Source organism: Empidonax traillii, unplaced genomic scaffold, assembly GCF_003031625.1.
Source record: "Empidonax traillii isolate 1590-97213 ecotype Southwest subspecies unplaced genomic scaffold, ASM303162v1 scaffold60:size2069287, whole genome shotgun sequence".
In the NCBI taxonomy this organism is placed as follows: Eukaryota; Metazoa; Chordata; class Aves; order Passeriformes; family Tyrannidae; genus Empidonax; species Empidonax traillii.
Genome location: NW_020955253.1, coordinates 570,353 through 582,706, shown reverse-complemented (window position 1 = coordinate 582,706; position 12,354 = coordinate 570,353). Strand labels below are relative to the sequence as shown.

Genomic DNA, 12,354 nt, shown 5'->3' with positions numbered 1-12,354 from the left:
TTGGTGTTTGTTTTTTTTTTTTTCCTATGGTGTAATCATTCACCCTTAAATGTGCTGTACCACACATACCTGGATCATGCCTGACTCTGGATCCGTAAGAGGTTTGTTTCGAATGGGGAGGGACTTAAATCCTTCCAAAGGCAGTTTGTTGCTGAAAGTTCCCGATCCAGAGGTATATCAGATAAAGCACTGGGCGCTTACAAAGGCACCTCTGGCAACAGGTCTATCCTCCCCTGCTACTTAATCTAACTTTACTGTTACAACTTCGTTTGTGCTTGATAGTATGTGGTGGAATTAATCACTAGGATTAACTGGGAGGGTGGGAGATCTATCAGTGTAGGCCTCTTTCCCTGCATCAGAATAAAGAGGAATGTGCTGGCCACCTGGCAGAGGTGTAGAGAGCAAGAGCTGGTAGAAAAACAGTAAGTTTCAAAAAACCTTCAGAGACACAATTGAGTACAAAACATCAAAAGCTGAGCAGATGATATATCTTCACCAGGAAAAGCAAAGAAGCTGTTAAATTCAAGGCTTCTTCATCCTACTTTCTCCTGACCCTTTGTGTCCAGATGCGTCTTCATTTTCCCACTGGTTTTGAAGTGGAGGATTTCACTTGCTCTCCCCTTTCTCAGCCCTCCCCACTGCTGTGGTCCATGAGGAAAGCCAGGCCCTGGAAACATGCAGGGCCAGGACTCATGCTGGGGATAATGAAGAAGGAAAGGCTGAGAGAAGTAGGATCTCACTGCTCTTGTGCCGACCCACCTCTCTTAGCATTATGGTAACTCAGCAAAGTTCTTGGCTCTTTGAAGAATGGGTCAGTATAGACAGGGCTTGGCTGGCACTTTAAGGACATGGGGCTCTGCTGATGATGCAGCTGGAGATGAAGAAGTAAGGCAGGAAGAACGCAGTAAAATGCAGAGAGGTCTGTCTCCACTCCTGAGCTTCTCAGTACCAGGAGCCAGGGTGAGTGCCTCAGAGAAGGACACTGTGTGAGATGTGCTTGATGCTCAGAGATCCCCACAAGCACCCACCAGAAAATATTGTGGATAGCCAGCCAGGATTCTGCTCTCATTGCCAGAGCTGTAAATCTAGAAAACAACACCAACTTCCCTGGCTGTGTTTGGAACATGTTCATGTTACAACCACTGTAAATGCAGGATGGGTCAGATTCATGCCTGGTGGAGCACAATGGAGGAGTGTGGGACAACACTCTATTAATGAGGCTATTATTCAAATGAAGAACTTTTTAAAAAAAAAAAAAAAAAAAAAAAACAGGAAAAGATGGAGTTGCTGGTGACACTGACCGACATTGTTCAGGGATCACAGTAAGGAGATCTGCTTGGCGAACAGGGAGAGCACAGCTAGTGCCAGGGCACAGCTGCTGCACGGGGGGAGTGGTGCCAAGGGGGCTGTGTTTCGGAGCATGCACTCCACCCTGGACCAGGAGCCATTGTTGGGCAGTGGCTGTATTCCTGCCAGGCTGCACATGATGTTGTAAACATCCACGGATCTGATGGGAGGTGCTCGGTAGTTGGATCGGAAATCTGCAGGCAAAAGAGAGGAGCTGACATCATACAGCTTATGGCTCAGCGCTTGAAATATGGGACACTGCAGGGCAAGGGCTCCTGTGCCTTTCCTGGGACTTCCCCGACTGACTGGGATGTGGCATACTATACAATTTATAGCTCTACAGTAACATAGCTCAGCAAAAACATCTTAAACATTTTTGTTCATTATTTTTACTTGTAGTCCAATTTTATTCCCAAAACCAAAAAAAAAAAAAAGCCAAATTTTTAAGTACAGGAGTTACTTTACTGGGTGTGCTTGGTAGATTAAATAACCTGACATATTGCACATTTTGCTTTGTTTACACTCCTGTCTGTGATTGCACCCTGGTGCTTTGCAGTATTTGAAGGTCCAGATGAAGTGGAAACCAGGGGGTTTGCGTCTGCTCATCAGACAGGTGGGTAAAGTATGCTGCAGCCTTCCCAAATAAAGTGCTCTGCATTATTGAGTCTAAATCCACCAACAAAAGAAGAATTCGTGTGTTTCAAGTGGAATTAAAAATTTAGGCCAAAATTTAGGAAAAAGGAGCAAAGGGATAGAGTTACTGTGCTGGGACATCAGAGAGAGGCTGATCAAATCCCTTCATGTTTCTCTGCCCTGTTTCTCCAGCTATAACGCAGAGCTAGAAACCTTCTGTAGTGAGGAAATCCTGCCATCTATTTGTAATTTTTAGGCGTCGCAGAGTGCCACATCAGGGTCCTGACGTGCCAGGGACTGCAGGGCTGCAGGGGCGGGGACCGTGGGGCTGCAGGGGAAGTGGAACACCAGGGATGGTGGCATTGTACCTGGTCCATATGCAAGGAAGAAGCCTCTCATGTCCATGAGCTCGTTGTCGTAGCCGTGCCAGCCATTCTGCCAGGCCTCCTTCTTCCCTGTCCCATTTTCCCAGAAGGGCAGCTTGTCCCTGCTCTGGGTGACAACAGCAGCGCATGGTTAGTGCCTGCTTACCAGGCTGTGTCGGGGTGCTGGGGGGTGCCATGCTGTGTCTTCATGTGCTGAACCACCCCATCAGGACCCCCCTCGTCCTGTTGGCTGCACAGGAGCCCATCCCCAGGAGGGAGGCTTAGCTGCCTCAGTGAGTAGCTGTCGACATGAGTAGCCATCTCCGTGCTGAGAGGGGAGGACAACTCGTGTAAATTTCTGCCATGAGCCCAAAGTACCACAGCTGTATGTGACACGTGTAAGTAAGGTGTCCCTCTCCCCACTTGTGTTAGCAGTGCCACTCTCCCACCCAGCACCATGCTGTGGATTTGTTGGTGTGTTGTTCTGCCCCATATGCCATTGGCACCTTAGAAAAATAAGACATTTTTGCTCCACTTGACTAGTCAGCCTAAACAATACAAGTATCATCCCCACTATATATTTTCTAATTGTTGTTTCTTCTCCCACTTGTTTTAGTATTGAAGAAATCAGGTTTGTTTCAGGGAACACTGGCTCTGATCTAAGACAGTCCCTCTCTCCTTGGCCTAGACCACTCTGTTTTTTTATCTTGCTCAGTGGATCTATGCTTTATTAATTTGTCATTATAAATCTTGTTCTTCCTTGCCCTTATTGCACTTAAGTAGTATTTATAAATTCCTTCCTTACTTTCTCCTGCGTCATATTAACAGCTCTTACCAGACTACCTACAATGGTGTCATACCTGTCAGAGGAGCAGTCCCTAGGGGCTGATTAAAATGCTGGACCAACCCTGTTTCTCCTGTCCCGTGCTTCTTAGGGATGGCAGCAGATGTGGCATTCCAGATAGCAACAAACTATGGCAGGAATTTTACTTAGATGTTCATCAGACCCTTGACATTAATTCCTCTGATTGTTACAGAGAAGGAGTTACACAGTTCCCTAAAGTGGCCAGGTCTGGGCTTCACACACAGGCACAGAAGCACAGAGGATGCCCCAAAAGAGTTTCCCACGTTACCACCCTGGGCAAGTGGTGCCTCAGCCCCTGCAGATGATGAAGCAGATTGCCCAGGGATGTCTTTCCTTTTACAAACATTTATTTTGTCCGAGTTTCATCTTCCTCCTCCAGAAAGAAAACTGACTGTGCAGTGAGGACAGCAGTAGTTACGACTAAGAGGTCAGCTACTTTCTAGGGGAACCCCCAGAGCATCCCTTGTGTTTCTTCACATGCAGTATTCAGCAGATGTATCAGATACTTCCAGAATACTACAGAATGGGTCAGGTTGGAAGGGACCACAGTGGATCATGTGGTCCAATCTCCCTGCTCAAGCAGGGTCATCCTAGAGCACATTGCACAGAATTGTCTGCAGATAGTTCTTGAATATCTCCAATGAGGGAGATTCCACAACCTCTCTGGGTAATCTGTTACAGACTAAATTAAACTATTTCACATGACAAATTTCTTTTCTTGTATCTATTTCTGCCATTTATTTCCCTGACAGAGCTCAGAGCAAGCCAAGGAAAAAACGGACTTCTTCCCCTTTTCCTACCATAGCATCTCCTTATGCTGTGGCTCTGTTTACTGTGATTCCTGGGGACTGCCTGTGCTGCTCACCATCAGGTGACCAGTACAGTATTTGCTAGCATCAGCTTCAAACAAGTCAAGCCACATCCAATTTTCAGTGGTTCTGTGGCAGTATAATGACATCAATGAAGCTACAGCCCTCCATGGTCCTCTCAGATGTCCTGGACTCAGTTGCTTCCCCAGGAATGTTAAATCCAGGAGGTATGTGTGCCTTTCCATTACACACCCAGGTAGCAAGAGATACCTACTCACAACTCTGCAGTCAAAGGCACAGTCATTTCCATCATTTTTGCTGCTACTTGAGCCAGAAAACATGCTACTTGCTTTCACAGCTGCTGCTGAAGTGAGAGCTCATGAAATGGAGCCACTAACAGCAGCAGCTTGAGAAACAGGGCTGTGCAAGCACCCCAGCGCTGCCCTTCTAGAGCATCAGGCTCTGCCTTACAGCAAACCTCAGAAAAAACCTGGGGCTTCTTTGGGGCCAGGGCACCGGCAGCACCCTGAAGTGCCTGCTTGACAAATCCAAATGGGATGGCGGACTCAGCTGAGACATAATTTTTCATGCTAAGCCTAAGCCTGGGCTAGTGCTGCTCCTCAAAGATGAAACAGGCATGTCTGGGACTGCTGACAATGGACTTTTCCCTGCATGTGCATGTTTAGAAAATGTACTGCAATTGCTGCCTGAATCTTGGGAAAGTAGGCTGGGATGGGTAGAAGAGTGAGCACACAGGCCTGAGGGCTAACACCAGTGTTGCACACAGAAGAGTAGCTGGGGGAAATTCTGCTCAAAGAATGGGGACCGCTCACTCACGTGGAGGGAACAAGGCTTCGATACAGCCAGAGGTGTGTGAAATCCCTCCTCATCCTGCTTTAACTGAAACGTGGATGGGCTTTAGTTCTGGTTTACCTACTAGAAGGTACAAGAAGATATGGATCCCCAGCTCCTTGCTAGGGGAAACAGCAATTTTTCCAATACATCCTCTTTATCTCTTTCAAAAAACAACAACAACAAAACAATCTCCTTTTCAAACAGCTTATAGCTATCCACAAACCAGCAGAGAGTTAAAACACCCCTTGAGCATGACAGGGAAGAGCTGAACATCTTCTCTTCAGTGGTTTGGGCAGGAAGTATAACAGAAGGCTCAATTATTGCTTTAAAAATATGACAGGAAACTTTCATTTTCATATCCCATTCACAGATAATGAAAATGTACTGAAGAGAAGGCAAATCTGACTGTAATAATGAGAGGACATCCTTGAAAATCAGAAACAATGGGAAGGAATGGGCAGAGAGACAGAAATAATTACCATAGCAGCAGTGTTTTCTGCACTGTTATTAAGGTTTGTCAGAGTTTCAATGATTTTTTTAAGTGCTTTTTTTATTTTCTACAGAATATATAAAAATGTTCTGTTTTGAACTTTTGTACAAAAGAGTTTAGTTGTAATTTTTTTTAAATCATTTTGGCAAAATTGTTTCAGAGTCCTACTTTACATGTCTAAATCTTAACTCTGGCTTTTTATATTTTTATTTTTTTTAACCAGAAATGTGTTGCTCACCCATCTGTACTCAAATGCCATTGGGTTTTTTCAGAGGTGCGTTTTTATTCAGCTGTAGAAATTATTATCCTAAATTCAGGTTGACTAGTGATAACGTGGTGGTGTGAAATGTCCTGAGCAAAGCTTGGTGAGCAGTAGCTCTGAAGGTCATGAAAGAAGATGCTTAGCTCAGTTCCAGTAATCTGCAAGGCAACAACGGGCAATGACTGTGCTGGGACATTAAAAAAACCCAGGACTCCTTGGTTCTGTTGCCGACTTACTGAGCTTGTGTATGGCTTTGGGCAAATCACTTAGAACCACTCCTCGCTTTCCCTACTTAGAATATATCTGTATCTGAGATAAGATATCTATATTTGCCTCGCCCTGTGGGCAGTGCTGAGCTGCACTTAGTATTTGTAATGTGGAGATGCCCAGTAGTGATACAAGTACAAAACAACAACAACATTTAATTATAAGTTACTATGAAAATAAGTTACTATGAAAAATCTCCTCACGTGTGGATTCCCTGCTTAAGAAGTTCTCAGATCTTCAGTGTGTGGACAGGGCTTCTCTGAGGAGGAAACCCTCAGTCATCTGACCCTTTTGAGACTGGAGGGCTTGGGAGAAATGGGGTTTTTTTAGTCTGGTGGGTGGGAAGCCAGGCAGAATGAAAAGTTGCTACAGGTAGTGCTGCATGGAGGGACAGTAAGGACTTGAAACGGAAACACTCTTTTTGTGTCTGAAATTAAGGTAGACGGCAGGAGGAAGAAGAATAAAGCAACAGAACCGGAATGTGAAATACAAGAACTACTCCTGTGTTATGACAACAGAGAAAAAAAACTATCTTGACTATTTAACTGTCTACCTTCAGGATAGCTGCAATACCTTTAAGCCCTTTTAAGCAGTAGTTCTGCAGTCAGCCCATTGACTTTAACTTCATTATCAGCACAGAATTGTACAATTTTCTGACTGTTTTCATATCTTGCACCTTTTCACATTCATATCAAAGTACTTTGCTTCTATACTTTACCTCTGCTATGAACCATCCTTCCTCAGCCACGAGAGTTAGTGGAGACACAAATCTTCCCTTTTTGTAGAAAAACCTGTTTGGAATATCCTGTATGTTATAAACATCCATGTGTTCCACAGCTTTTAATTTTTGATATATCTGCAAAGAAAACAAATGTTAGGACATCATATGCCTGTAAAGCACATATATGCACCAATGGGTACATTGAAACACCTGAATTTGCAAAGGGGCTAATCCCCTTTAATGGCTAACCATCAGCATATTGAAATTAGGACTCTGCCCGTCCAAAGGTGATGGCTGGAAAAAACCTGCTTATGTGGTTTAGGAGATTCTGAAAGCTTGGATCAGAAACACATAGGACTGCACGAAGTCAGGTATTATTTATATTTGTGATACACACACAGATGTGTGTGCATGTAAGTATACCAGCCTACAGAAACAGACCAGGAGAAGCCACACCTTCACAGGAGATAGTGGTGAAAGCAAAGTGGTGAAAGATGCTCAAAGGCACCATGTGGATTGAGTAAAGGTGTGGAAAAGGAATATTTTCTTTATCCTCTGCCACTCATTCTCTCTTTGTTCCCTTGAGTAAAGAATTAATATCACCTCACCTGTGCTTCTTGCACTTAACCAGTCAATCCCTAACAAAGGGATTGATAGTGTTTAGTTATCTGCTTCATAAGGATGCCGTGAGATTAATTAGCCAATGCCTGCAGCTTTGAATCTGCACAATGTCATACAAGTGGTTTATTAATATTAATCATACTGTCTTGAATATAATCACACAAGTGTTGTTAAACCCCAAATTGTTCAGAAAAAGTACTTTAAATGTCTGAAGGAGATATTCGTATGCCATAAAAAAGGCCATTATTGGAGTCCTCAGACTCTGTATTGTTCTTTTGCTTAAATATAAATAATTTTCATGAATAACTAGCTCAGTTCTGCAGAGAATGAAAGGTTCTTCACTAGCCTTTTAGCTAAGTCACCCTTGTGTGCCTGTGTGTGCCAGAAATGTGTATTGATATGCAGTGACCATAAGGACAGCACCAGGGTGTGATGGCACAATCCAGCCAGACCCTCCCATGGCCAGGACTAGGGTGGTCCTGGTGTTTCACCAGTACTTCTTCAAAATGGGATAATTCTTAAAGATGATAATCAGTATGTTATGATACACTCTTAATTCCTGAACATAGCTCTTTGAAGTGAATTAAGAACAGATGAATTTAGCTATTGGGAAAGTGGAAACCAACTTGATCTCACTTAAAAAGCAGTAGTCCAGTAAGAAGTCCTAGAAAGGAAGGAAGAAAACAAAACCACAGTGTAGAGGCATTGTACTTTATTCTCCTTTACTCTGAGGACAGCAGTGATGACTTCTCATGCATTGGTTTCTGGTTAGACTATAATGTACTGGTCTGTTAGTTACATATACTGTATTTTCAGTCTTTTCAAATAATTTCCAATTTTTTTCTCTATTGTTTTAATTCATCCCTCAAAATCCTGCAGTTCTAACCTTAGACTTCTATGGTTAATTCAACCCAACATGCTTCACCAAAAATTCTTCTAAGGAAAATATTGTAAAAAAAAATTTTTTTGCAATTCTGGTTTAATGGAGTTAATTACTCAAACTCTATGGGAGTTTACTGGGGTATGAATGTCAGATCATTTGAAAATCATAACTAGGGTGCCAATACATTGACTAACGTATATATGAAGTCCTAAAAATGGCTTTTGAGCTAAAATCTTTTAGCTGTTTATCAAAAGCACATAGTGGTGGTGTTTAAAAGCACGTGTCCTTGCCACACAATGATGAAGGTTCACGCTTTTTAATTTTCCTGGTGTGACCTTCATTCGGAAACCAGCAGCACAAAAGTGTCACAGGATCCAAGTCTGATTCCTGATAAGAGCCTCAGGCCGACTTTTACACACATCTCCAAGAGCCAGATTTGGATGTTATGAGAAGACAGAAGTCACAAGTGGCAAAAAAAAATGAGGAAACACAGAGCCTAGTACGACCAAGCTGTACTTACCTCTGCGTGCTTCTCCGGAACCGGCCAGAGGCTCACAACAGGACCTCGGTCCTTCATTTGTATGGTATCGCTCATATTGATATATTTGTTCAGCTCAATCACTTTGTCTGCCCAGGAGATGTCTGTCATTCCATGGTCAGAGAAGAGGAGGACATTGACTTCATTCTGAAGGCCTTTTCTCTGTAAAGCAAGTGCATGACAGCAGTTATGGCTGGTAGGAGCTCTGCACTCTCCGCTGGAAAATTTAAATTCCCATCTGGCCTCCACTGATTTAGTGGAAGTTGGCCAGAAGGAGCACATCCTCAAATGCCCTGCAGTGTGCTTTGCCACCACCTATAATGGTGGACACCCACTCTCACTTGCTGCTCTGGAGGAGTCTGAGAGGTTAGCACCAAAGACAGTTTTTCCAAAATAAATCCACCCCCACGCTAAATAACCGGATGCTACATCCTAGACTGCCAAACCAGTTGTCCCAATTGGTCTTAGACAGGATTTTACTGAGCTGTTCTTAATCTATTGGCCAAAACAGATGGGGAAGAATAACTTTGCCACGATACTACCTGTGGTAGGGGTGTTTCTCTCTTCCCCTCAAAAGCGTAAGCACTTAGCATTACAGCTTTTATAATTTAGTGAAACTGGAGATCCATATTCCTTTCCTCACTGAAACACTTAAAAACCCTCCAACATGCATTTATCATTGTCAGAAATATTCACAGAATCGCCATTTACCCAAAAGCCTGGCATCCTCCTTTTCTCGCTGAAAAATCATTTAGATGATGTTTTTTTAAAACTGAGTTTAAAGTAAAGAGTTCTGAATAGTGCCATAAAAATTGCTATAGAAGTTAATTGTCTGATTCCACAAACCTTAGGAAGCACAAGGTTTTGGTTTGTTCTCCTGCAATAAAGTTCAGCTGGCAGCACCAGTCATAAAGTGTGTATCGGTTTGTGGCTTGCTCTGGCTATTGGTGTAAATCCACTAGGTGGGTTATAATGCCATCAATGAAAATAATAATTAGGGGAATGGTGCCTTGACTTCCACATGATTTCAGCAACCTGTTTTTCAGGAAGTAAAAGTTTACAGCCAATGCATTCACTCAGAGGGGTTAAGTAGGCTCTTGGCAGTGCCACAACAAGCAGTTTTTAAAACCTTTCCAAAGGGCACCCAGGATCTGGGGTTTTGGATGCCACTCACCTTGATGAGTGAGATCATGTTGCTCAAGGCTTTGTCCACCTCCTTCAAAGCGTCCTTCCTCTGCTGGGACGAAGGGCCGTAGTGGTGGCCTTCCACATCAATGCGCTCGTAGTACACCGCGGCCATCTCAGCACTGCCGTTGCTGGAGGTGGGAGGGAGGGCAAGGAGTGAGAGGCTGGCACACATGGAGACCTCCTGGCTGCTGACATTATTGTCTTCACCAGCACGTAGAACCACAAAACCCCATTTTCTTCTTCCAGCCTGTGCTGTCCTACCCACTGCAGCACTGCTGGGCTCATTATTCACACCCAGATTCTCCTGAGTTTGCCTGAGACTCCTCTCAGAGGTGGCAGCAAGCACAGGCTGGCCTGGCAACCCTCCACTAACCTCTTTGAATTAAGAAGGCAGCTTTCCCTTTAATGACAAAGAAATACTGATTTGTGTGCTCAGTGCCCTTATTAAAAGGACTGTGGGAATTACCAGACGAACGTACTTTAATTAAAGTTTGGCACTTCTGGCTTTCTCCTGTGTGAGGTCTTCCAAACCACGGAGGTCAACTCAGGGTGTGCTCTTTCTTGCAAAATACTGAGTACTATGAATTGGGATTAAATTTTAGATGGAGGTTTTATTCAGGAATATGACCAAAGGGAAGCGAAGGTAATCTCAGAGGTAATCTCAGAGGTAATCTCAGCGTTGCACATGTTTAGCTGATCACAGATTTCTGCACTGAATGCCCTCAGCCTAATTAGTGGGGATGGCACATATATCAGTGCTTAATTACATTTTTCATGACCACTTCACAGTTCACTATAAACCTACCTGAGAACAGTTGTGTGGATAAAATCACAAACCTATGCTCATGAAGTTCAAACCCAGTCTTTTTCTCCTGTACCTGATATATGACAGAGTGTGCCATCCATAATACGTGCTCTCATCCAGACCAAGATCCCTACAAAAAGACTTTGTGTGATGTCCTGACAGGTCCAGCTTCTCTGATTAAAGACAGCTGGGTAGTCTGGTGTAATGAGCGAGAGAGAAGAGGAAAGATCAGAGGTGAGGGACTGACTGACTGAATTAGGGTCTGTAATTTGCATTTTTCAGTTTGAGGAAGGCCTCAGAGGAGCAGTCCTGTAAGAAGCCGAAGGTCTCTACTGTGCACTACTGGCCCTGCAGAATAGTATTGTTTCTTATCCTTACAGATTTTAAAATAATTCAAATGAAGCAACCCTTCCTCTCCTCACTTTGATTTTAAGCTTACTTTCCCTCTGTATTAGGCATAAATTATTTCTAAAATGTAACCCTGTAATTTCTCTTTTGCACACACACTCACTGAACCTACTGAAATAGTTTTCTTCTGCTGCAGTGCCTATATTAATGAGCTGCTTAGACTACTTTATGTCTTCTCATCTGTAATGATCATTTTGATCCAGATAGAAGCCAAGAAGGAGATTTATTGCATAAAACAAGTGATCTCATTCAGGCTGTGGTGAGGTTTCTCAGTGAGGGCTCAGTGCTGTAAGGAAGAATATTCAACCACTTCAATGGGACAAGCTCCAGTTAAGCAGCATGCTTAGGAGTTTGCAGGACTTGGTACAGCACATCCAGAGCTTCTAAGATCGAGTTTGGCTTTGTTTCCGTGTTTGTATGTTCTTCTAAGAAAACTAGGCATCTCTGATCATGGCTTGCACTGGAGAAATAATCTAACTGTGTGCTCATCCTCTCTTCTTCTGTCACCAGTATCTTTCCAAGTAATCGACTAAGGAAAGCTTGCTGAAGAAAGCTGGATGGCATCGACGGCAATACCAAAAAGAGGTTTGTATTTTACCAGCAAGCTTTGCCAGTACTGTGCAAACTTCATGACACCTGTCCAGGAAGGTAGGTAGATTACAACAGCCCTTAAGTTATAGCTGTGGAAAAGACACAGGGAAGGTTTTAGTTTCACTTGCCAAAAACAAATGCTTGGCTTGTTTTGAATATTTTTAGTCTGAATAGTGGTCTTAAAGCACCTGTTTGAAGAGACTAGAGAATATTCCTGAAGGATAGTTTCCTTTGGTTGCAAGAGGAGCGTAGTGGCTCCTGATGAATTAGGTATTTCTGTCCCCACAGAGGGGATTGATAAAACTGTGAAGTGAAGATGGGTCAGAACTCCTGTGCTCAAACCCAAGGTAACCCCTAGGTTGCCAAGTCACATTAAAGGGCTTACTCTCTCTACCCTGGAGTTTCTGTAAGGTTTGCTAATGAAATACAGTTCATTAACTACTAATACCTGCCCCACCAGGGGCAACTGAGCAAGGCACTGCTATAGGCAACACACTGCCCTTGCCACAGGCTGTTTTCCCACATACTGCTAATGCCAGTCTCAGCCTAATGGACTTTTCCAATTAGCTGGTGTGTGGAAAGGAAACACACTGGATTTGCCAGCCTTTGAACAGCTTCAAGAGTCAAAAGCACTTGCAAAAGATGTAAATGACAAGCTCAAGACTCTACTATCAGACATGCTAATTCCTGCTAAATGAATCTAGCT

General features: G+C 43.5%; 1 protein-coding gene across 1 annotated transcript in view; it reads right to left on the bottom strand.

Moving 5' to 3' along the window:
* Positions 1 to 1,284: 1,284 nt before the first annotated feature.
* The window catches only part of ENPP6 (ectonucleotide pyrophosphatase/phosphodiesterase 6), a 28,710-nt gene continuing 17,640 nt past the window's right edge, over positions 1,285 to 12,354 (bottom strand). The window contains exons 4-8 of the mRNA XM_027879878.1: positions 9,831 to 9,972; positions 8,639 to 8,818; positions 6,612 to 6,749; positions 2,349 to 2,472; positions 1,285 to 1,541 (exon numbers count right to left, since the gene is read on the bottom strand). Of these exons, the coding sequence (XP_027735679.1) occupies positions 1,318 to 1,541; positions 2,349 to 2,472; positions 6,612 to 6,749; positions 8,639 to 8,818; positions 9,831 to 9,972 (808 nt within the window). The 3' untranslated portion in view covers positions 1,285 to 1,317. The remainder of the gene's footprint in view (positions 1,542 to 2,348; positions 2,473 to 6,611; positions 6,750 to 8,638; positions 8,819 to 9,830; positions 9,973 to 12,354) is intronic.